This window comes from Tyto alba, unplaced genomic scaffold (assembly GCF_018691265.1).
Source record: "Tyto alba isolate M040663 unplaced genomic scaffold, T.alba_DEE_v4.0 Super-Scaffold_26, whole genome shotgun sequence".
Taxonomy (NCBI): Eukaryota; Metazoa; Chordata; class Aves; order Strigiformes; family Tytonidae; genus Tyto; species Tyto alba.
The window spans coordinates 10,081,102-10,107,355 of record NW_024881300.1 but is presented as its reverse complement, the minus strand read 5'-3'; the positions used below and the strand labels follow the sequence as shown (position 1 = coordinate 10,107,355).

The window sequence follows — 26,254 nt, the reverse complement described above, 5'->3', positions numbered from 1 at the left end:
GGGCCGCCTCCCCGCCCGCACACGTGGGCCCCGCGCGCGGCGCCGGGGTCTGGCGCGCGGCCGGGGCGGGGTCTGCGGCGGGGGGGAGGGCGCGGCGCGGCGGGGCGCCGCCGGCCGCGCGGCGGAGCCTGGGGGGAGCGGCGCGGGGCGCCGCGGGGCGCGGGATCCCGCGCCGGGGGCGGCGGGGCGGGGCCGGGGCGGGGCCGGGGGCGGGGCCGCCGCCGCGGAAGCGGCAGAGGCAGCGCGCGCGCGGCCACTGCAGGTGGATTCGGCGGGGCTGGCGGGGGGGGTGAGCTGAGGGACCCGGCCCGACCCACCCGCGAGCGGGAATGGGCCCGGGCCCGGCCTCGGCCTCGGCCTGTCCGCGGCGGGAGGCGGGCTGCCGCCATGGCCGGCCCGGCCCTGATCTCCTCCCCGGTTCCCCCCCCCCCGCAGGATATGCGGTTTCCCGGGCTCTGCGGGCGGCTGAAGGCGGCGGTCGTCGCGGTGGTGCACGTAGGAGCGCTGCCAGGTAAGCGGCGGCCCCGGCGCTGCCCGCCACCCCCCCACCCCCCGTCGGCAGCCCGCGTCGCGCTCTCGTCGGCGTCCCCCGTTAGCCCTGCTGCGGCCCCCGGAGCAGAGCCCGCTCCCCGGCAAGCCTGCCACGTTAGCCGCCGCTGCGGGGCCCTCATGAGATGCCTCAGCTTTGGGCATCTCCCCTTTCTGGAGATAAAAGAGGCAGGAAACACTTCCACGCAGGGAGCTAGGCTGAGACAACAAGGGTTTGGTCTTGATGAACTCTCTACTGCCGCGCTGTAAGAGGCAATGGTTAGGAAATTACTCAAACGAGCGCCGGGACAGAATAGGTGTTGGATAGAGCTCTCTCGTGTAATGAGAGGCAACAAGAAGCTCAGGCAACAGGCAGGGTTTGTTCCACCCCGACCTCCCCATCCACCTTTGCAGGGGCTCAGAGCAAGCAGAGCTGATTACAGCAGCTGACCTTCCCCTCGGCAGGCTGGTGCCCGCAGCTCGCTGTGCTCCACATTTTCCCAGAAGCTGCCTGCTGGCACTGTGGCCGGCTTTCCCCATGCTGTGAAATCAGACCATCTAACAAAGTTGGCAAAGGGCTCTTCACAGTCCCCCTTTCAGACTCAGTGCCTGGCTGTAGGAGCTCAAGTATCAGAAAAGACTTTGGAGTTGATCTTTGGGGAAAGTCTTTGAACTCCAGCAAAATCCATGCATGTTCGTTTCTGCCATGAAGCACTCATACTGCAGATCAGACACAATCAACCTTGCAGGTTAGAGTTTAAGGTAGCTTTAACTAATTTTAAATTGGCTGGTGTTTAGCAACGGTATTCTGCAGACCTGGAGGTCACTTTTGCCATAGGTTGTATTGTGTGGAGCATCACTAATGCAAGATAAGCTATAATAAGGACAGAAATAACAAGCTGAGATCAGACCTGGTGCAGTAAGAGATTATAGCAGATATTCCTCAAGTCTGTGAATTAGATTCAGGAGTTGAATGGTTACAGCAGATTTGTCAAGTTCAGCTAAGGTAAGAGATGCCACTAGGGCATGTCACAGGGAGATACAGGAGTCTTTTAGCAAGTTTGCCCTGTTTCTCTGTATTCCAGTATGCTAGTCCCTATAGTTATCCTACCTGAAAGCTGTTACTGTATGTGGTTTTGGTTTGCACATGCCCTGGGGTAAGCAGCATTATTCTTGCAGGGACACCAAGAAGTTCTCTTCCATTGACCCAGATCATTGATCAAGCTTGTCAAGAGGCAGAAACTTACAAGGGTGCTGGAGTTGTAAGTTTTGGTTTCCTTCTTCCTATGGCAGCATTTACACAAAGCTGCTTCTGCATAGCTGATATTTTAAATTGAGTCTATAATTCCTCAAAAGATCTTAAAACACACGATTTAGGAAGATGCCTAAATTCACATCTTTTATTTCAAATAGTACATAGGCCTTCTAGATTACAAAACCTAAAATAAGAATCAAATCAATTTAAGGGAAAAACAAAAAAGGAAAACTGATTGCAACAGATGGTTGCTGGCATTCTAGATACCTGGCTGTAGAATGCTTCATCATCCAGCCTGACAAGCCACTGTATTTTTAGCTCAGTACAACGCTCTAGTTTCTTGACGTCATGGAGGAATGCCATGTGTACAGCTGAGGCACTGCTAGCATACGTCAGTCACTTATAGGGTGCATGATCGCCCCACATTTGTCTTTGGACCAAAACAGCGCAGATTATTCAGGGACCAAAAAAAAAATGAAAACCTTAGGCCCTTTTCTATCCTCTTTAACCCTTCTATCCTAGCCCCCTGGCAGCAAGCATGCCTGCTTTGCGCATCTAGAGGAGAAGGCCCAAAAAAGGCCAGTCTCAGCCGGAGGCAAGAAGAGGCAGCTACTACTGACTGTATTGCCGTTGGACATAAAGTGGTGTAGTAATCTTCATAGGTCAGTAGATTTTAACAGGGTGTATGTCCTTTTGAAAGGTCAGATATGTTTTAAACATTTCATTGCACCTTGTTGTCAGGTGTTGATATGCTTTTCCTTTGACCTGCCTACAGTATTATGTATATTTTCTGGCACAGTAAGGTGGTGTCCTAACGTCCAAGGTTTGAAAATGTCTTAAATGAACAAGCAGTCACTGCTGTGAGCTGCAAAACTTTAATAACAAGCCAGTTGAAACCTTTTAGTGGCATAAATTCAAGTGATACTTTACAGACTGAATAAAATTGCAAGTAAGAGTTTCGTCTAAAGTATAGAAGACCGAGGTCAAAATTCAAGACAGGTCACACAAAGTAGGTTATGGGCAGAGTGCTAGCAAGTCTAAATTAGGAAAGAATCCTGAGAACAGAATTGCTGAAAGGATAAACAGCAATGTGGAAGAATTATGTTTACATAGGCGGGCTTCAGTGCCTATGAACCAGATGAGCATGTGCAAGATGTCCACCCAGTTAGAATATTCTCTAATTGTAAGTTCTACAGAATGAGTAAGTGTTCTTCCTTTTCACGCTTCTTGAAGGAACAGGTGTGCAATAGCTCGGTATTCTATACTGTGACTTTATATTTTGTCTTTACGGTTACAGTATCAACATGAGGTATAACCTGATTTGATCTACATCAGAAGTGTGGCAAGTACTAGTATGTGTCTTCCTGTGTTAGAGGAAGTGTTTACACAAGTGATCTGTAACTGGTAAAGCCATTGCCCCACATTTCAGTGCTTGTTTATCTGTTTCCCCTACATGCTAATTACACACTGAAACTTTTACCAGCAGGGAGAAAATGCCAAGTGTACCTAAAGGTGAGGGAGAGTACAGAAATGGTTACTTTCACTGCTGACATGCACAAAGCTGCAACAGTTGTAAGACAAGCTTTAAAATCAGTACTAGGACAACATTTTAATTTGTTTTTTTATGCCTTCTCTTTTCAACAGTTGTAATAAATTCTGCTATTCCAGGTCTAACTGGTTTACCTTTTCTCCTATTACATTGCAGTCTCTGAACTTGAATATGTTTTTAAACCTACCTCTCAGGTAGACAGACAAGGTTAATGCAGTCATTTCTCTACACATTTGGACAAATTCAGGGCTTCAAGTTATGCTTAGTCTGTTTCATGTAGAAGTCATGAGTCTATCAGTATACATTCCACACTGATCTTCATTCTAGATGTCTATACACAATAGTGCTATATCAACATGACAAACAAATCCTTTATTAATATATCTGCCACAAAGGTCAGAGATAACCAGGAGAGCTTCCATAAATATCAGTATGGTTGCCTAACACTTTCTGCAATTCACTTGTTTAGTTTTTCCTGGTACTTTAAGAGAAATGCAAGTTTCCATACTAGATACTTCAGGAGCTTTCTGTCTTTTGCACAGAGGTCACCACTCTTCCACACTAACTCTCCTGCTTCTGTAGTGGGAATATATTTGGGTTTCCACCTCAGTACTCAGAGTGAACCATTAAGCTCTCTTGTTTTTCTTGTGGAAGAAGAACTAGAAACTGAAAGGTTTTTTCCATGGATGTTTCTACTGACAGTTATTTTCAAATGCTGCCTACAGTAGCCTTTAAGAAGATATGTAACCATCTTGCTGCTACTAGGTGTTTACATCTTGTCTCAAGTTGCTTGAAGTGGTGTTAACATTTAAATATAAAGTGTATGGTCTTACTCACCTGAAATGCATTGCACATGGAAGTAAATCCTAGTGTATTCAGAATGCTATACTTGTTTGGCACATTAGCAGCTTAACATAATAAATATAAAAGTTTTATGATATTAGAGCACAGTAATGAAAACGAGTGCTCAGATAGGAAGCCATCTGTGCTCAAAATGTATATGCTTTGTACTTGTGTGTTGCTAAACAGTGACATTCCCTAGACAAGGTTTTATAAGCAGCAAGCCATGAGGCATTATAATCCCTTCAATTTGTATCTGCTTTTGTTTAAGAAAAAGGCAAAATACCTATTCAGGTTAACTTTTATTCATTCTGTTCAGCCTGGGTGATGCTTACTTTGTAGCCACAGAATAGGGTGCAAATTCCCTGTAATTTCATTGATATAGATCACTTTACTACTAGTTACTCTTATGTAGCTGTAGCTACTTGAGTCTCTGACATTAAAGACAGTTAGAGATGCATAAGTAAAACTCTTTCTTTAAAAAAAAATAAATCCGCAAATTATAAGCTACATTGAGTTGCATATACTATGTTGCTTCTTGACACACAAAATCTTAGGTTTGCTTCTTTTAACAGTGCTGTCTCTGGAGATGCATTCATTGCTATTCTGATCCTCCTTCTGTCTCTCTACCTGGAAGGGGAGTGGTTAGGAGCTGGATTATATTGATGTTTTTAATAAATGAAAAGTTTTAAGTCTACTACTCATAACTACAACGATAGTTGGAATTCAAATTGCTTAGAGTTTAATAACAGTTAAGACAGAATAAACTAGTATTTCTACATAGAAACAAGTGGGTAGTTATCAATAATTATTGGATTACAGAGGTTAACCTTTCAACTCATAGGTATATTACAGTAGAATAAAATAGCAGACACACCTCACATGGTATATGCGGGAGAACATAAGATATCTACTTACCTATATTAAGGCAGTAAACTCTTGCTCAGGAGGTAGAGTTTCTAAAGGAATTGCTAGGAAGCTGTGCCTAGACACAGCCAATCAATGCTATAGAAAGGCACCTGATTTCCTTTGTAAGGTGCACTTGATGGTGGTGGTGGGAAAGGCTGTAATTGTGTTAGTGCATACTTGAGACTATATAATAATGGATATGGTACAAAACCCCCCTTTTCTCCTGTAGGGAAGACTAGTTGTTTTAAGTCTGCAAACGTTTGTATTAGTATGTATGCATTTGTAGGTAACACCTTTCTGTTAGGGGAAACACTAGGGTTAAAGTTGCTCTAGGTAAACTACATTAGGTAGATGCTGAGTTAAAGCTTGTATGATTGTTCTACCTGTTGTGGTTTATAGTGTTGTGACTATTTTTGAGTCTTTTCTGCTGTGATATGTGTGCATGTGGCTGAAGTGTTTTAAGAGGTCATTTCTATAAGTGGAATAAAGCTAAGAAAATTATTTTTCTATATAATCAGAGAGCTATTTAAATGACCTATTTTCCAGTAGCTAACTGTGATACAAGAGGCACTTCGCACATACGTAGCACTTCAGAAGTCATTCAAAATAAAAAGGAACTATATTGTTTGAGAATTACTTTTAATAAGGCTATTATACATAAACAACACTTAAATCATCTTAATATTCAATGGAAAAGGAACACAAAAGGTATTTGCTAGAGTTTTCTCTCGTACTATCCAAAGAAATTCTGCTTTGCAGGGTATAATACAGTAGCTGTTCCCATAGACTTCTAAACTATAAGCTTAAGTTCCAAGAACTTTAATTTAGCATAACTGTTTTCTTTCCACCATTTTAATTAGCTGTCTGATAGTACTGAAGTCTGGTTTATATACATATCAATTCAGTAAACACAGAAATCTGTGGTGTTATATTTTTGTATAAAATATGAAAGAAAGCTTTGAGTTAATGCATCTGTAATTCAGCTTTCTGTACTGCAGAACATATGTTGTTCTTTTTTAATTAAACAAAATATAATATGCAAAAGAACATAGTCTATCGGATGGTTCCAAAAGAATAACACAATATTAAAGTAATACCAAAAATATTCACTGTAACTGTGGACCTCAAGGCCAAAGGAAGAGACAACTGCTGAAAAGTGAATATAGTCAGTTTAAGGAAAAAGATAAATGTTAGTCCTCTCATATGCCTGCTTTTTGAACTAGGATTCAATCAGATGCTTTTTATGCACAGTAGTATGGCTAGATTTTTTAATTCATTTTTAAATGAATTAAATCATTAATGTATCTAATGGAATAATTTGCTTTATGCAAATCCTGAGCTGTCAAAGTAGTAGCAACTCACAGAAAGCTTGCTTTCATTGTGGAATTCCTGTGGAACTCTGCTAGCCCATTCTGCTTTTTTGGCTGCTAGCATGGCTCTTCAGGAGCTGAGCTTCTGAAGCCCCATTCCCAGGTGTCTTTTATAGAATACCAGGTTGAAAGGGACCTCCAGGATCACCTGGTCCAAGCTTTCTTGGCAAAAGCACAGTCTAGATGTAATGGTCCAGCACCCTGTCCAGTGGAATCTTATAAGTGTTCAATATTTGGGAATTCACCACTTCCCAGGGGGAGATTATTCCAATGACTGATTGTTCTTATTGTGAAAAATTTTCCTCTTTGCTTTCTTCCTGTGCATCCTATTGAGGTTGATTCTTGACTGCCTGAAAGCCTGGGGCTTCTGGTTTGCAGATCCTTGCTCTTTGCCCTTGCTGGGAAGCTTGGAGCTTCCCAGATATCCAGGTTTTTGTGAAGTCTGCCGATGAGAGCATTCTTGAGCCAAGGACCAAGGGCTTCCAGGTTTTGTAGCCTCAAGGAATTACTTGGTTTTGAGGGTTCATTGCATTTTTTGAGTTTTGTTTTGTTAAAATACTAAAGTTATACATTAATCCTTTTGCCACATACTACTACTGACCAACTTTGCATTCTTGCTTGGACTGACCTAATATGTTTCGAGAGGGCAAAGGGCTAAGGGATCTCTCTTTCTGTTGGTACCACAAAGGCTTCAGTAGTTGTGCCAGAGATACAGGACCATTTGTTCAGTTCAGGTTTATTGGAACAGTCCTGACCTCATTCTGAGAAACTGACTTAAAAGCTGGTGGTTTTGTTTTTTTTTTTTTTTAATTTCTGAAAATTCTGTGGGTTTTCTGAGGACTCGTTGTCATCTTTGTAATATGACTATCTCCCATCACAGCTAGAGAAGTGTGGATGTTAAATTATACATTGAATTAGATGTAGAAATAAAATCAAGGACAGATGTTTTTGTTAGTAGTCATATTTGATTTTCCTTTACTTAGTTGAGGTTTTCTTGGACTGGAATTCTGTAATGAAATATGCTGGTGAATGGCACCAAATAGTGAGTAGGACTAATGTTGGGTGCTCATAATAGTAGATCATTTTTTCCATTAATAGGTTGTGTCCCTTTGTTTTTAAAGTAGCATGTATTTTGTGTATTTAAATACTCAGCTGTAAGTCATTTGGTAAAGGCAGATGTACCCTGGTGCACTGAATGTATGTGGGTCATGTGCTTGGACTGATCATATTGTTCTACTGCATTATTTCCATCCTCAGTTTTCCTCATCCTCCATGTTAGGTGTTCATTTATGATGTCTGTATCTTAGCCTTTAATTCAGCCATTAAATGCTGACTGCATTTCATATACTGTCTTATCTTTTACTGCCAAAAGGGCTTCTACACTACAACAAAGATTAAGGAAGCTTTACATGTGGAAGTTTTTTAAAAAAGAAATCTTTTTTCCCCCTTCCTGATTGTCTACATTATTATTAACCAAACTTCTTTGTTTAATCTCTAGTTGTATTTTTTTTTCCCCAATTGTTCTTATTTCTATTCTGGTTCCGTCACAATATCTTTGAAATGTAAAGCTCTCATTTTAAAGGATTAAGATGTGTGATAAAGCTCAAGAGAGAATGGCATTTATTTTCTATATATACAATTAATTTTTCTATTAAACTTTTTGTATTTTTAGATTGAAGCAGGTGAGAAATTTCTAGCTTTTAACGTTCTCACTGCAAATGCAAAACATCAGGCTTGAAATATGTTTCAAGGCAGTACTTTTACTCTTATTATTAGTCCTTGACAAAATTATATATGAATTGCAGTTGTTGAAAACTTTCTGATATATACTATACAATGACTGGAAAAGTGCAAGGTACCAGATAATGTACAAAGGTTTTCAATAAGTCGTATAAATTACATCAGCAGAGTATTTTATCATCACTCCATTGTTTGCTAAGATTATGTCCATGTGGAGTGAGAAGTATAGTAGATAATAAATAGCAATATTCTGAATTTGGAATGGGAGAAATATCAGTAGCTAATACTATGGTATTAGGCACACTGCAAACAGGCACAATAATAGTCAAACAAAAAATTCCTTTATTTATCCAAAATAACACTTATTTTCTGACATTAATTGAATTGAAAATTGCTTTTATTATCTTTAAATCCTCTGTTATCCAAACATACTCAATATCCTATATTCCACTTGGATAATTGAAGTTTGACTTTGCACTATTTTTAATGGGGTATAAGATTTAACTCATTCGCATATAGTTCACATTTTAGGATGGATCAGAGGAAACCAAATTGATGAATGTATAATTAAAATCACATTTATTTATCTTCATGATTTCCCTGCAAATACCATGCTGTTGATGAAAGCTCTTTTATAAGTGGTTTTATGCATCAACACAATTTACAGTAGATAATCCTTCCTTTGAAGGAAAACCTTTAAACTCATGTGTCTTAATACAAAACAGCATAATGGTAAACTAGCCATGTTTTTTAAATTCATTTTTTTGCAGTTTAATCATATTTCTTTATAATCTCCACAGGATGGCTTAATAGTAGAAAACATGCATGATCTTCCTTACACGGTGTGTCCTGGGCCTGAAGTAACTGCAGCAATGACAGTCGTTAGTGCGGCAGTGAGACAGACCTGCCCCCATCTCACGCTGGGTGTCCAGATCCTGTGCGCTGCAAATCAACAGGCAATAGCAGTTGCTCTTGCTGCAGGTAACAGAAATGACTCATCAGTTATTACTGTTGTTTGCTATGGCATTTACTCTTTGCAAATTGTGCATTGTACTAACATAGATACCATGAAAAATGAGACATGAAAAGCTCACTGTACCCTGAAAAAGCAGAAATTAGATTTTGAGAAAGATGCCTTCTTGATTATAATAGATGATACTGGCTCACTGCTTCAGTTGGAGGCAGCTAAAAATCCCAAGGCCACTGCCGCAGCTTTCTAGGTGAAACCTGTCTAAATATAATGATTAGTTTAAACCTACTCATGTCAAAAAGCCACCTTTGGTGTAACTCTATTTACTTCAGTTAAATTATATTTGAGGATCAATTTAACCCACTGTGGTTAAGCATCCTGTTTCAGCATCTAATTATATGTTGTTGCTACTACTGTTATCCATTAAAACTAAGTTTTCATTGCCTTTTTTTAATGAATGGATGGAATGAAGCTTTTTATATAATAACAAAAAATTGAGTGTACAGCTAGACATACTACTTAAAATTAAATTGCATTTGGGGGAATTAAATATAAATTAATCTATCTTTATTGCATGAATCCTTCACTTGCTAACCTTCCTGCTCCTACTGCTTGCTGAAGCAATTTTAGTTTTTCGTGTGTAACATTTCATGATTTAAAGATGGAAGCTGGTTTAATATGTAAGACTTACACTTCCTAAATACTTCATAAATTGAAGGTTAATGCTGGTTTTTGCCTAAATTGCATATGTGATTACAGTAAGGTTGCACATTGTTGAATGCACAAATTTTATAAACGGGCAGAATTTCATAAGAATGCAAAGATGTTAATTGAAAACATACTTCAGGTAGAGTAATGTAGGCTAACTTACCTGCAGTGGCAGTTTTAATTATGTTGAATATATTCTAAAAGTCTTAAATTCCCTTTTTCTTGGGAGAATTCTTGTCAGTAGATATGTTTTGAGCAGATTGTTTTTGAGTGCCTTAAAATCAGAAGCTGCCATTTTCAAGGTATCTAGCTACTTGACAAACTGACACCTGATTTTTATTGCTGCAGTAGAACCTATATGAAAACCTGAAATAAAAATGCCAACATAATCCAGTTTTAGTTTTTAGGGATTATATTCATGTAGGATACTTGAAGTACATAGGCATTTGCAGAAATATTTACATATTTTTAGAACTTAACAGTCAAACTGTGAGTTATGCATCCTTCGAGGAGCAAAATTAATCACTAAATAAGAGGTATCGTGTGGGAACGATGTATTTCTCTTACTTCTCAGCAATTATTAATGAGGGAGAGAATTCCTCGAGGGTTTGGGTTTTGCTCAGTTCTACTACTGTTCTGCACTATTTGCTCTGTAACTGGAGAACACCAGCTAGGAAGGGCTTGTGTTTAATGCATTTCATTGCACTTCTCTAAAAATTATTGTCTCAAGTTCACTGAACAGGAAAAGCAAAACGAAAAGAAAATCACTTTAAGCAAAACCATAGCAAAGTGTGTCCTGCTTTGTAGGTAGCAAATCTTTGAGTAGTTTTTCTGTAGCAGCTTAGTAGTGACTTTAATATCAATACAATTTTAATAAGTGGCTATTAATAAAGCAATCCCTTTCTCGCTTTCACTACAAAAAAATACTTGCTGAAGGTGTTTTAGCTAAAAAGCATATATAGCATCTCCTGCTACTATGTAGTAATTTCCTTTTCCCTGTGGAAACTCCTATCTTTAGTAGAAATAACCATTCTGAAGAGAACTGCCCAGGGAAATCATAAATGGTCTCTAGGTGAAGGTAATGATTTTATTTTATAAAGGGGGAAACAAGTCAGCAGGTTTACAGTGTGACTAGAAGGAGCTCAACATCAACAACATGTGGTTATGCTAATAAATATGTTGTGGGTAGCCAAATAGTAACAGATTAAATTACTGAATTTTCCTAGCATTTTGACAAGGTATTGGATAAATCTGAAAATAACAGTAATAAATCAAGGGATGAGGCATCTGAAAAGGTTGAGAATTTTTATTTAATTTATTTTGGTTCTTTAGGAAACATTTATTTATTCAATTAGGTACCTAAGGGAAGGAATGACAGCAAAAGTGTGGTTGCACTGGGTATTTCAGCAAAGGTATGGGACAGTGGTAGGAAAATAGTGGGGGATCTTGAGGAAAAAGGGAACTGCTCTGTCTTCACTCTTCTGGCAGAAACAAACAGTTCCTAATGTTATCAAAAAACAACTATTGAGCCAAAACAGTTGTTGCAAACATCCTCCCAGCTCCAAAAGGTTATTGCAGAATGTTAGCCAGTGCTGAATGTTCTTGGTTCAGTGTAGGGACAGGTCCACCACAGCAGGTTGAAGGAGGTGGTTGCCCGAGGGCATCCATCCTGCAGGCCATGTCTTCCTCCTGCCATGGGCCTCGCTGCAGGGCTCGTGTTCCCCCTCCACCTGCCCCACAAACCTGCGTCACTGTGTCTGATCTTTTGCTTTCTTTGTTTTCTTTTGCTTTGATTTTTTTGACTTCAAAAAATGACCATGTTGAAATCTGCCAGATTTCCCTCTGTTCCTAAGGGCAGGTATGGAAATGTTAGTCCACTCAAAAATTAGTGTCGTTATATATACAAATAGTGGATGAGATTCATGTCACACCCTTCCTTAATATTGAAGTTTTCTGCTGTTCAATTTTTATACTCTTCTAATGTAGGCATTTTAATTTAAAGTACAGTGATGTCCCTAAGGAACTGTAGACCTCACAACATAGAGACAATAAAGAATAGTAGTTTTGTATTTATAGTTTTGACTGGAAGCCATCTTAATCTCAAATACTTATTCTCAGAAAAACAACCTACCTTAATAGTTCATTTTAATGACATCTTCCAAAGACTTTGTTCTCTTCCTTCTTTCCTAAAATGCTCTTTGTAGAGAAGTGAGTCAAAATTTGTTTGCTAGGGTTACTGTTCAGTTGGTTCATTATTAACAGGTGTACCATGTGTTTTTTAGAGGTGTATAATTTCCTGTTTGTAGTTTCTGATTTAATTAACTTCATCTTCTTGAAGTTGAAACAGAATGATGTATATAAACAGGTTCTATGAGCATTTGTAGAGGAGATAGAAATACAAATGCTTCCTTATTTATTTTTGTTTAGCAAATATTACTGGTTATCATTTTTCAGTGTTCAGGAAAGTCCACAATACATTCGCTAAGTCTGGGTCAGATTTAGGCATAGTGTTTGGTTTTTCCTTCCTTATTTATCAGTGTGTTTTGCTTCCTGAAGTTAACCATGTGTTAATTTCATGTACTTAAGTTGTTTGTTGTTGATCTACTTCCAAATTACATGGCTTTTCTTTTATAGAAAGTTTGCTAATTATTTGAAGCACTATAGATATTAGAGGGGACTGTTGTGTCTAAAGGAATTGCCTAAAAGCCCTCAACTGCTATTTGCGTTTTTTTCTCACATTAATGAGATGTTCTGCTTGGCTCTAATCTATCAGTGTAGGTATTTGCAGAGGAGATGCAGAGCCTTTATAATACAGGGAGTATATGCTGGTGATACTCCCTTTATTATTTTGCACATTCTTCATGCTCTCCGTTACCAACATGTATCAGTGACTGAGAAGAAATAAATAACTGGCCCATCATTAATCTAATAAAGAGAAAGTTAATGATGAGAAAAAGGATTTCAGGAGAGATTGCCATTGCGGAATATTGACCTGGCCATCTGCTGATCTTCGAGTCATAAAATAGTCCCCATAGCTGTATCTCTGTATGTTGTACAGGAACACTTCTGATATTCCAGGTACTCCTCCCTGATGTATCTTGACACCACAGGGTGGAAAGCCCAGGCGTATGGGCCAGAGGCAATTTATGCTCTTGTGTTCTGGCCAGAGCTTCAGTCTCGGTGCCTGGGAGCAAGGACTGTAGGGTCTACTGTTAAGTGCAGCTTCCCTACACCTGGATGAGCCTGTGTTACACTTATCATGAATCAGGGCTCAGTTTTTAGGTTTATCTTCTCTCACCTCATAAATTTAGAATGGAGGAATAGTTTAGTTGGAAGGGACTTAAAATAATCATCTAGTCCAACTGCCTCTCCACCTGACCGTGAAACTGCCCATTTTCCCTTTAAGGATCACATTATCAAAATCCCATTCTGAATTAGTCTTCGTCAATGATAATGACACAGTTGGTAGCTAATTAAGTGGGGCTTCATATCAGAAGATATCCCAGGTACTAAGATATCTCCATGTCTTTTATAAATACAGCTTTGCTGTCTGAGACCGTTTCTTCACCTCACCCATGAGCAGAGATATCTTCCACAGGAATTCACTTGCTCTATAGCCGATGGTACTGTTTAAGGTGGTATAGAATTGGGAATAATTGTATACTGCTTTTTTGTTATTCTTTCTAACTGCCAACATATTAATGCTGTGGTGGTGGGGAGGCAGCTAAACCGAGAACTGCAGCAGGGGTATTGCCTTGGGAGCATCTGCAAATCCTGTGGAGCAAGGCAGTGAGCACTGAGGGCTCTGCTGGAGGTGCTTTTCCCAGGCCTGCAATTCATGCTGAGAATGGAAGGAGCTGCTGCAAGACAGTGTCCCGAGTAGTGTAAGGTCTTCACAGCACGGAGATTGTATGCCTCTAGCATCAATAGAAGGTGAAGTCAATACTCCTCTGAGTTTTCATTTTCAGGACAAAATGAGTCATTCAAATTCTTTTTGAATTAGGAAGGCAAGAAGAGCTGGGAGCCAGGATTTACTGCGCATATAAAACAAGGTACCACCAGTAAAGTTACCTGCAGCATCTTGCCTTTGTGTAACAGCAAAGATGTTTGCTTGAAGTCCAAAATTCAGCATCAACCAGGAGCTGCTGCCTTGCAGAGGGCAGACCTCATTTCTGTGAAAGCAGTAAATCCTAGCTCCCAGCTTCTTCTGACTTTATAACTGAAGGAAGGAACATCCCTGAGAAAAGGCTTTGCAATGGTTGTATCCAATTCACTGTTCTGAGGTGTTAAAATGCAGTGATATGCACATTTGCAGCATTTAAGATGAATAAAGTAAAATTATTATTTCCTCCATCAACTCAGTCTTGCAGTGTTTTCTCACCCAGCAAAAGAAGTGTTTCAGTCTGTCATTTTTTTTCTTTTAATCATAAATTATCATGGTAAAGAAGGTAAAAAATAAAACTTTCCTCTACAATTGATAGACTTCCACATCTGTTTAGGTAAAACTGTTTAAGTAAGATTAAAGTAAGTGGAGTAACACTAACTTTTGAAAAAGAGACAAGGTCTAGTTCCTTGAGCAGGCCCTGCAGCTGCTGGTTGCTTGATTCCATGTTCTTAATATACTATTGAAGTTCTGTTTATTAGGTTTCACGGGAAGTTTCCTGTTCTTGTTTTGCAGTGAGATTACAAAATTTTTTTGTTCCCATAAGTCAGAAATGGGACTTCCTATTAACTATTCAACGGTTATTACTTTTCAACTTGCCAAATGTGAAAGTAAGCAATAGTATCATTCTTACAATTTTACGAGCATAAAAATGAATTCATTAGCGGAATCTGATTATGGCCTCATAAAACAGAAGGGTAATGATTTGGTGCCTGCACCTATTACACTTGGTTAAAATTTGTATTTTCATAGCCCCCAAAAACCCTGATATAGAGTGCAGCCTTGTTAAACTAAGTACAATCCTAACGTTTAGCAGAATGTCTTAAATTACTAAGTTAAGGAAACACAAACCAAGCATCAGCAAACAACATGCAGTCAGTGACAATGAATAGCCCTGGTCCTGAGTTAGACATTGTAATTGCTGTGAAAATGTAACATATCTCTAGACTCATTGATAGTCTTATGATTAGAGAAGTAATTTTTCTTATTTAACTCTGAATTGTCCTGTAAACTCGGGTAATTTAAATAGAAACTGTAGTTTTTGTTACTGGATGCAGAAATCTCAATCTAGCTTTGTTCTGTGTTTATTACTCAATGTCTACTAGCACCTGTAACTATACTCGTGGCACGCTATTGTCTTTGGATCCTGAGAATAGTCCATGCTTTTCAACCACTAATCTCAAGGCACAGGACAGCTTGCATTTGATTTGGCATCCATCTGTAATGTTTCTTCTTAGCTGGAGTCTGTGTTGCTAAGCAATACAGGCTCTTCTCAATCAGGCATAAGCTTCTGTTTCTGCAACTTCAGGGCTTTTGGAATGAAACTGAAATTTTAAAATAAACAGACACTTTGTCATTTGGTAAATACATTTTAAACATCATTTATGTTTATATTTGAAATGTGCTAAGGTGAGGCCTCTGTTGCCTAAGCAGTTCTCTGCTGGGTGGGATTGCATTTTTGATGGCTGCTTTCACATACATTGGCTTCATTGGTATGATGTCTGCTCTAATTAAACAGGCAGCTGACTCCAAAGTTGGAGCAGCAGTGGAGCTTGAGAAGGGCTTGGAAGAGACCTCTAAAGCAAACTGGAAAAACAGCAGAAGCTGCACAAGATGAGTGCAGAGTTTTTTACACGTATGTTAAGTGACAGGTGAAATAAACCTCAAGGCTATGAAGGATGGGAGAGAAGAGGGGAATACAATAAGGGATTCAGAATTCAATCTTGTGCCTCATGGCTGTGGAGTTATTACATCATGGCCCAAGGCTTCAGTGTTTCAACACAGAGATATTTCAAGACTGTGTAGGGGGTCCCTGAGAGTAGATGAATGACCTGTGTTAAGTCATTGCTATTCATAGTCTTCCTCTTAAGTATCCATCCCACAAAACTTTCCCAGTGAAAATAATGAATTAATGTGGTAGAAACCATGTTGCTAAGACATGGTTCAGTTGATGGTCAGAGTAAGTTCAGAGTAGAGTGGAAAATGTTTCACTCTTCTCAAACCTTATCTTTTTGTACCTTCGGCACAGCTCTAGAAATAATTTGTCGATGTGGTGCTGTGTTTTTCTACATTCAGATGGAGAATTAGACAGGTTGTACGTTATCTGTTGCAGGCTGTGTTTTCTTGCCTAATTTCCTAAAGAAAGAAGTCTTAATGCTATTCCTCTGTGTGTCTGTGTCCTTGTTGCTTTTTGATCTGGTGGCCAACTTCAGGCATATTTAACAGGAGAATAGATGTTGGAAAATAAGTAATACAATGAAAGAGTGTCTGGAAAAAGGTAAGAGACCCAAAGTAATGATCCTTTTTGGAGAGAAGACATATTGCTAGGACAAAGGAGCTGTGTTTTCACCTACCTGCTCCTCTGGCACATGCTCACTGGCACATCATGGCAGGAGGCAGGGCAGGGTGTGCAGCCGCCTGTTCTGAGCCACACAGAAACAAACTGTTGGGGACTGAGAAAGAGAAGGGAAGCATGGGGATAGGGGGAAAACTGGTGGGTTCTGTAGGAGAGACAGGAGTTGAAGTTAGTAAGATGGAAAGAAGTTGGAGAGAATATGGGTGAAAATAAAGAATGTAAAACTTAAATATGTGGAAAAGCAAGGTTGGTTAGTCCTAGAGCATGTGGAACAACTTGTGTTGGGATCAAATAAGAGGGACAGTAAGGTGGGGTTTTGTTTGTTTTTAGTATTTCTGTTTTTCAGACTTCAGCTTTAACTAAGATATTGCTATTTTTTTTTTTTTTTCAGGTCTTGATTTCATACGGGCTGAAGGATTTGTGTTTTCTCATGTTGCTGATGAAGGGATTATAAATGCCTGTGCAGGTAATCTGCTACGATACAGAAAACAAGTTGGAGCAGAGAACATTCAGATTTTCGCTGACATTAAAAAGAAACATAGGTAAATACAAGCAATATTTTATGTAAATATGAATGTAGTAATGATCTTATATTTTTCTCCACTTTCTGATTTTTTTTTTTTTTTTTAATGCCTATTTAGTGTCAGGAAGCTTGATGATATAGTGAGAACTTTATTGTTCAAGCAAGGTCTTGCAGTGCTATTAGGGGATATGTTTAAAAATAAATTTGCACCTGTAAGCTGCAGGTTGCTGCATCTGTGAAGTTTGCAGTTGTTTAACCTCCAATATGTATAAATGCAGACTGTAAAATTTTTTTATCTAATTTTAGGCGAGATTTTGTATACTTGTGTGCATGCCTATATGTGTAAAGAAATTTTGTTTCTGGAGGCTAGGCATCCAAGGTTATTTTTAGTTATGCAAGCAGTTGCCATATAAAAGCATCCAAATCATAATATTTTGGCATTTTAAAAAGCTATTCTCTTTTTTGTCTTTCCTGCCAATAATACTAGTTTCTTCTACTTAAATCAGTGCTGTCTATGTACAGATTTTGTTCTATGATTATCAAACAGAAGGAACTTATGACAGATGAATCCAGTTTCTTTTCGGCTGATACTTTATCATAACTGTCACATGGTACTTTCAGCTATTTAGATGTCACTCTTTGGAGTTTTTTTTCCCCAGAAGAACTGCTCAAGTGTTATGTATTATACATGCTAAATAACCTAATTAAAATGTTTGTGTGTAGTATGTGGGTAATAATGAGAATAACCAAGTCGGAAGATCTTAAATACCTAATAAACAGGTAATAAATTTCAAAATAGAAAGGAAACAATCCAGCATGGTCAAATGAAGCTTTTAAGATTCTTTCAGAGTGTTTTCTTTCTAATGATTTCTTTATATATGTATATAGTATGTATGTATAGAAATAAAAATACATTGCATTAGACTTTTTTGTAAAAAATTGAGTCGTGATTTTTTTTTTTTCTTGACAATGATGAATTGATATTTGGATTATACTTCCTGTTGTTCAAAGGGTTTGCTTTTTAAGAAAGGAAAAGAGGTTTTTGTTTCAGGCAGATTTATAATATAAGAAGGAAATGTTAAAGGACTTGTTGGTTGAGTTTTTTAATGTAGCAAAATGTGCCTGCTGCTGAGAGCTGCTAGCTTCCTGTTCTTTAAATGGGGAGAAACTATTTTTGCAGTCTGCTTGCTGTTTAGGGTGCCTACTACTCTTAAGCCCCATTTCAACCTCATTGCATCTATTAGGTACTTAGGCCTGCCTGTGTCCAACTGCAGAAAGGGAGTTAGCATACTTCCTTTTGCATCCATTGCTGTGAGTGGCACGCACTGCACTCTGAATATGGCCAGAACACAGCCCCCTCCAGGCCCGTTGTCCATCCAGGCTGATCCAGGAAGGAGGTTGGCTCCATCACCACTCATCAGTGCAACATGTTGGCCATAGCCATTGTTTTCTACTTAAATGGAAATCTAGAAACAACGATGTCAGGTGTTGAACCAGCAATGGCTGGAATTCTTTTGAAGTTTAGAGCCATTTAAATGAAAAGCTGCTATTGCTGTAGGTTTCACACAAAGTGCATCACCCATATGTTAAAGACTGCTGTTGAAAAGCTAGGTTGCAGGTAATTGATGTTTTTAACTGCTGTGTAAGGTGATTCCTGTGATTATATCATAGGTAATAACTATACTTTCTGTTAGTTGGACTTTGTGAAATGAAGTGGAGGGTGTTAATTCTGTTCTAGGCAAGAAAATCTGATTTATGAATGACTGCACATCCACAACTCCCACTTGAAGTCAGAGAGCTGCGTGTGCTCAACATTTCTGAAATACAGGTGCTCAACATGTAAGCAGCTGTCTCAATTGACACTTGGTAGTTCATACTTAGCAATCACTCTTCAGAGACAGGAGACCCAGAGCAATAGACGGATCAATTATGGTTCCCTGATGGAAAAGGTTGAGTTTTTTCCGCTTGCTCGTATTGTAATGTTACTTCCCAATTTAAAACAGGACACTTACCCTCTCTCACCAAGCCTGCCTTTGGTTGTTCTGACAGTGGGGAGGATGAAGATATGCAGTCTAAGCATTCAACAAGATGGATAACAAATGTGTGTGCCGACAGTAACCACAGGGTACATTCCTGCTGTTTACAGTGCTCACGCTCTGACGGCAGATGTCAGCGTGGCCGAGACCGCTTTGGCTGCTGAGCTCTTCCTGGCTGATGGGGTTGTACTGACTGGCACAGCTACTGGATTGCCTGCAGATCCTCAGGAGCTGAAAGGTGAGAGCTGTCATACGAAGGTCGGACAACAGGCAGTGAATCAGTTTCTGGATTAATGTGGAAAGAAATCTATATATCCACTGTTCCTTGGGGGAAAAAAAAAAAGGAAGGAAAAGAAACCTCACTATAGGGTTTTATTTGATACAGCAGAAGCAAAGTCATTGCGGTGCTATTCAGATTGATTGTCATATGTTTCTAAACAACAATTTGGCAAGACAAAAATGAAAATTATTTCAAGATTTTACAGTGCTGAATGATGCCGAGGCTTAAATTAAAAAAAGTATGTAAAATTATGTAAAAAAAAAATACCTCCATTTCTAAAAAGTTTTAATATAAGAAAAATCTACTTTATAGCCTTATTAGAAAACTAACTATAAATCTTTCCATTGAAGAGTTAAGCATTTTTGCCTTTCACAATAAAAATGGAAGTGCTGCAAGAAAAGGGGCATTTTGATAGGCAACATTCCAAACAGTAATACCAGAGAAAGTACTGCTTACAAGATTTTGAGAATGAATACAGGTTAATGGGTACATAGAAAGATATTACAGCAAAATAATTTTTAAATGGTGTGGACTTTTTATCAAGGGAATGTCATTTGACCTATGAGTTCTGTCCTTTGCAAGAGTGTTACGTGATTCTTCCTACTTTTATATCGGCATAAGTCTGGGTTGTCTTCTTTAAATTGGATTGCTTCCATGCTAGAATTAAGGTTCTATCATGGGGGCATTTCATTTTCATCACTAATTTTAATTTAGATTAATGGCTTGAATTTGAGTGTCTCACTACATAAAATAGAATGTGTTGGGGTTTTTAAGGTTTTACTTTTGCTGACATGCTTTAACTTAGCATGTTTTGAAGCTCCAGTGCAGAGTGTATTGTATTCAACTCACGTTAGCTGATCAGGGTGAAGAACATACTTTACTTGCTATAGTCACCTGGACCCCAAACATCTTTTGAAATAACATCAAGTAATTCAGTGTTTTCAGGGTTTTATCTATATCATATGTGCCTAACAGCATTTAAAAGGAATCCTGAACTTGTCAAAATGGGTTCTTATTACACACATATTAAACTTTTTGCCAAAAAATGTTAGAAATGACTGCTTCTATCACCAGTGTTAAAAAGAAAATGATGACTTGGTATGAACACTGAGATCTTGAATTATTTGAGTCTTTTAGTATAGTAAACTAGAAATTATACATGAAACAGGTGACCCTAAAAACTAGGCATATTTTAGTAACTGCAAAATTTCATTAATCTAAAGCTCCATCCCTGCCTGCAACTAATGTCCCCATCACTTCTAATGCAGATTGAGTAATGAAAAAAAAAAAAAAGATTTGATAAATCTTAGGGCAAAATCCTAGATTAAATTCTTCTTTCAGATATGCACGTGCAACCTCCATTGATTTCCTGCATCAGAGGGCAAAACCTGACCTCTAAGCCCACAGGTTTTTTTTTCTCACAGGACTCCAAGCAGACAGCACTATGGCTTCTGCTTTTCTTTCATGTGAACAAACATGTCAGTCTCTGTCTTGTTCTCTTTCTCTGTCCAAAGAACAAAATGAACCAGACTTAGCAGCTGAAATGAAGTACATACATTAATTTTGTGTTTCTATTTGCGCTATGGAAGCAAGAGTCTGCAGATCATGGGTATATTTTACTTAGGTCACAGCATTTTGGATGTTAGCATAATAACATCCTAATAAGATAGAAGAATAAGAAGAATATTGGCTTAAGACAGTTAAGAGAAGAACTTAAAAATCAATATTCCAGGATATAAGGAAATGACAAATTAGGCATATCTGTGTCAGCAGATTCTTAAAAGGAATCAGATCTACAGTCTACAAAGTTGTGTTGATGTGAGTGAAATTTTGCATTTCACGAATTTATGCAGCCCTGGAAGTGCTGTATTATGATGATACACACAATTGGGCACCTTTCATCACACTGCAAAGCATCTCTTGAAAGACAGATGAGATTTTTGTCATGTCTTTTTTTCAGCTTTATTGTACAGTAATATAGAAGTGTTTTTGCTTTTGTGTCTTTGTGTTGAATTGACTAATTTGTGATGGGGTGTGGGAAATGAGTGTTTCCCTGTCAAGCCATAGAACTCTGTTTGGTAGGGTTTTGTTTGTAATTTGTGTCACTGCCTTCTTGTAGGCAACCATCAGCATTGCTCCTCGCAGAGGCTGGCAGGCTTTGCTCCAGGGCTCCCTGGGCATACCAGGTCACCAGTGGTTGATGGAGTACAAGGTCTAAAAATCAGACTTCAGGTTGTTATGGAGCAGGAATTATAGCTGAGCATTTTGAATTACAATTATTTAATAAACCATATTTTCATTTAAGAGGTTATAGAATTTTCTTCCAGTTTGCCACACTGTGAAACATTCTTTGGTTGGAGAGTGAATCTATCAAGTTTTCTCTTTGGGTATAACTGCTGAAATACCCGCTTCACATCCAGGCTGTATTTTAAGTGACCAAAGCCTTATATAATGGCTACTTAGTTATCTGTGTGAACAAAGCAAATGGCCTCAGCTGAGTAACAAGTGGAAAATGTGTAATGAAACCCGACAGCTGGCTGTGACTGTCACCTCCTTAGTTATTGTTCATAAAAGGGGCATCAAGACTGATTCACCCTCTCACTTTTAGATGGTATGTTTAGGTCAAAATAGAGGCTGCTGCCTTCACAGTACCCTCAGAAATAAATGGGAGATGTGAGTCTCTTATCAGTACTTTTTGTAAATCCTAGATTTAATGACAGAGAAAAGGTCCTTTGAATTAAAAAACTAAAATGTGTTACAGTGGAACATTACCATAAACATAGTGTTGTGTACGGTACAGTGATTACTGCATATGAAAAAGCTGTTGAAGAGTAGTTGAGCAAGTTATTGGCACAGTAGTGCTTATTTTTGCACTGCTCTTTGCCATTGTTTTCAAGCTAGGAGCATTTGGCCTTTATTTCATGTAACTTGTGCATACCATAGTTCAAATGCTTTCATTGTGCTTTGCAACCAAGCACTATTTCTTTTGATTTTATTGAAGACATGTCTGCAGATGTACTGTCAGAAGAAAGAGCACAGTGCCCTCTAGTTACAGTTTATTGAAATAGAGAAATGTGCAAGTTGTGTAAACTTTAGGATCTTGTTACTGTAACATCACAAAATTGTCTCCTTTTCTCTTTGTGTCAAAAAAGATAAAATTGGAAGAAGAAAGCCAAGAAAGCTGAGAGATTTAAAGCAAAGATCTGTGTTTAAAGACATCTTGACAGTGACTGAACATTGCCATGCAAAAGCATATATCACTGCTGTTGCTTTAGTTTCTTTTACAAGTTAGAATTTATATTGAGACAGCTAATAGACAAGCCACCTTCTACCAATCAACTTGAGGCCTTGATGTGCTTGGAAATTACTTAAAAGTAGCATCTATAGCATACTTAATTAGGTAACCCAGTCTCATTGCAGACCAAGCACTCCCACTGTCGTTCTTCACATTGTCAAGCTGAATGTATCTCCAGCACAGGAGATGTGTGTGGACTGTATGTGTCATTTATGGATTGTGGCAGGAGTTGGTTACCTTGCTACTTTGGAAAGCTTTGGGGTTTCTTGTAGTTTCACAGCAGTCTCAGGTTTCACTGGTTTTTAATCTTTGCATAATAGGGCTAAACTATTGTCTTACACCCGTGTGATCATGCTCTATTTAATTATTTGGCTCTTCACTTTTCCTGCTGATGCGAAATAATTACAAAACAACTCCCTGCTAATGTGCTTTACACACTTGTTGTAAAAACAAATATTGACTTGGAACGCAGTTCCTCTGGGAATACAATAAAGTACTGTTGCGCAGATCTGCGGTCAGTCGTAGCACCTTAATTATGCATTGGTATCTATGTAAAGCAGATATGATATTTCTAAGAGTGTATAGATACTATATAAATAAGATTCTGATTTTTCTAGAATAGGATTTCAGTAATGCTATAAATAACTAAAAATTAATTATTTTGTTGCTGTAAGCAGGATGGCTATAAGAATATAAACTATGCAGAGAAATAACTATGGTTTTAATCATAGATGCATGATCCATCTGATTTGTTTAAAATTTTCCATAAGGACTGTGTGGAATGGTTTTATTTTTGTGTTAAAATGTTTGTAAGAAAAATGGTAGGGCATGTGACCTAAAAAGAGATTCAAGAGCATTTTAATTGATCCCCTTTCTTTGGTGAAGTAGGAAGGTGATACATAATTAGTCTTCCCTGAAGCATAATTAATAAGTTAGTCTTCTGATGAAACTTCATTTTAACAAACAGTGTTTTGAAGCAGACTTTTATATGTTGCATATATGCTTTCCCTAGTTAGTTCAAGCTCTAACCATCTTACATCAGCTTATCACCAATTAAAGCAATTTATGTGTTTTTAAAGGTCAGAAATAATGCCTTACAACATTTCTCTAAGTAAGGGATAAAGCATCCAGTCTTATGAGTGACTCTTAGGATGGTCAGTTTGAAATGAAAGGATGAGAAGGATGCTTAGTAATTCTTGAACAGGGATTTTTAATTTTATTTTTTTCCAGAGCTAGTATTGACCCAAGTTCTGCAGAAAATACTCTGGTAACCTTTTATTTATCCATGGGGAACCTTTTAATGGTCAAAACAACCATCCTCTTTTGTTTTTATTCTAAAAAATGTGAACTATGGTAACTGAGCCATAGATGAGCTTCTCCACAGGCAGGTCTGTCAGAATGCATGCATTTCACAGTGAATGTGATCACCTGAACCATGGACTGAAATCCACTCCTGTGCATGAGGGATGAAGCCGATCTGTAATATTTTGAGCCCTGTCTTGGTGTTTTGTCCATTTTTCCTTTTGGAACCAGGTAAAGGGTCAGATAATTAAGTAACACATACTGTATATAGAAAAAATAATTGGCTTTTTTGTTCCATTGCCATTCCTAGAAAGATAAGTGGTCTTTATCAGTACTATCTTTTGCTTTCTGGTAAACTAGCTGGATCTATCAATATAGCCTATATGACCACCACTTGCTTTCCTACTTCCAAGTCCCTGAAATCCATCATGAAGCAGAGATCATGTTCCTTTTCCATTCCCTGTGAATAAGGCCCCTCTTGTTTCTTTGCTGAAGATCTTCTAGTGGTTGTCAACAAAACATAAATTCAGCAAGGAGACCTGATAGAAATACACAAGAGTCCAACTACCACTATTGTGATTTAAATTGATGACTGAAGAATTGTCATGAGCACAGCTCTACTGAATAGTTCTGCCACTGTAACCATCTCACCAGACTTGCAAAAAAGAATCTGAGCTTCCAATTAAAGGAACTAAGAATGGCATCTTATTCTTGTGTCTCTGTTTTGATTACTTCATGGAAAGATTGGGGGAGGTGATTATATACATCTTAAGGTGAGGGAAATCGAGAACATAGTTAGGTGGCAGCCCACATGGTGACCATCAGTAAATCCTTTTCAAGGCAATGGACCTGGTTTGCCTGGAATCTATACAGGGTGCTACTGCAACACAGTAGTAAACGATAGCTCCTTTCCATGTATGTGTAGTACCTCAAACACAACAGAGCCTCTAAGCATGATGGTAACAGTCATGGTAAGTAAAACGGTCTGGTCCTGCTGTGCAAAAGCTTCCTGCATCTACCATATTTCCTTAACAGGGGTGTGGAATAAAAGTGGATTTGAGGGAATGTAGTAAAATGCAGAACATTCTCTGCTAGTCAGTTCAACTTAATCTTGCTTAAATCATGTTCCTTGAGAATAAAGAGGGGTACAGGTATGGTACCAAGACCCAACTTTCATATCTTCTGTAGCACTGAAACCATCCTCTGATATGCGGTCAGGAATATTCTTCTGTGGCATTTCATAAAACAAAATGCAAAAATTCAATAAAGGTGAGATTTTTCTTAACAGCTGTTCAGAGCTAAAGGTGTTTTTTTTTCTAGAGAAGTTGTTTCATTCTATACTAGAAGTAAGAAGTACTGTGATCATGGGTTTCTTGGTGTTCACCTTTTTTTATTGTTGAAAAACTGTGCAAATTAGAGTCTTGATAGATTTTCAAGGATGGGACTTAACCCTAATTTTGGTTTTCTTCTCTTCAGAGGTTAAACATGCTGTGAAGATCCCTGTGATGATTGGGTCTGGAGTGACCCTCGAGAATGTGAAGAATTACTTGGATGCAAATGCTCTAATAATTGGTTCGTATTTCAAGAAAGAAGGTTATTGGGCAAATGGTGTTGATCCTGACCGAGTAAAGAAATTTATGGAACACATAAGTAAACTGAGAGAATGAGTTTGTCAGCAAACAGTATTTTTTTGTGTGTGTAAGTGAAGTATCATATATAGTACAGAATTAAAGCACAAATGTGTGCTTGAATGGCTAATAACATTAAATGAAAACGCACATCATCTCCGTAGCTAGCTGGGAAACATGATGACACTTTACAATAAACTGGTGCTCTGATGTTTGTTCCTAGGCAGCACAGTTCTGTGGCACTCAAAGCTATCATCAATACAAAACCAACTCTCCAAAGACTTGTGTAATATCTTCTCTCCTATAAGTAAAATGCTTATGGAATTTAAGAATTTGTAGTAAATATTCATCACAGGTGAGCTGAGTTTTGTTTTGCCTATGAGTACAATAGGATGCCTGAAGTTTACAGCTAAGAGTATTGTAAATTGAACAAGTTAATTAGCCTTTCAGTTTTCCCATCTGTAAAATGATGATAATAGTACGTACATCACACAGGGGTCGTAAGACATAATAAATGAATGAATGTACAGCACTTTCATCTCAAATGAAGGGCTCTATTAAAGTTCAAGGTCATTATTTTTTCATTAGAATTGTGCATTTATTACAAAAATGTAGTAATTGTATACCATACAAAAATTTAAGATATTTGGGAAATTGATTTACATACAATACTTATTAGAGAACAAATGTAAATATTTAATTACATTTTAAGTAGAGTTGGAACTTAGTCAAAATATTTTTGCAAAAATTGGAAATTTTAATAAAGGTTTATTGTTATTTTTCAGCAAGCTCCTACAGCTTTG

The 26,254-nt window shown here is 38.3% G+C and overlaps 1 protein-coding gene across 2 annotated transcripts; it reads left to right on the top strand.

Annotated features, from left to right (window-relative positions):
• Positions 1–214: 214 nt before the first annotated feature.
• Positions 215–26,035, top strand: LOC104363556 (uncharacterized protein F13E9.13, mitochondrial). 2 transcript variants are annotated; one of them, XM_042797374.1, is made up of 7 exons: positions 215–511; positions 1,708–1,790; positions 8,992–9,172; positions 16,779–16,929; positions 19,057–19,184; positions 25,300–25,395; positions 25,675–26,035. In XM_042797374.1, the coding sequence occupies exons 1-7, from the start codon at positions 388–390 to the stop codon at positions 25,788–25,790; spliced, it is 879 nt and encodes a 292-aa protein (XP_042653308.1). In that variant the 5' UTR covers positions 215–387; the 3' UTR covers positions 25,791–26,035. The 2 variants fall into 2 exon arrangements, with proteins under 2 accessions (XP_042653308.1, XP_042653309.1); XM_042797375.1 differs by having other exon boundaries at positions 25,300–26,035.
• Positions 26,036–26,254: the final 219 nt, after the last annotated feature.

Bases quoted from the DNA above. Each gene is read 5' to 3' on its own strand.
- LOC104363556 (XM_042797374.1), top strand. From the start codon at position 388: ATGGCCGGCCCGGCCCTGATCTCCTCCCCGGTTCCCCCCCCCCCGCAG. The intron at 16,930-19,056 runs GTAAATACAAGC...TGCTGTTTACAG, and splicing joins GACATTAAAAAGAAACATAG to TGCTCACGCTCTGACGGCAG. The intron at 25,396-25,674 runs GTTCGTATTTCA...GTTTGTTCCTAG, and splicing joins TGCAAATGCTCTAATAATTG to GCAGCACAGTTCTGTGGCAC.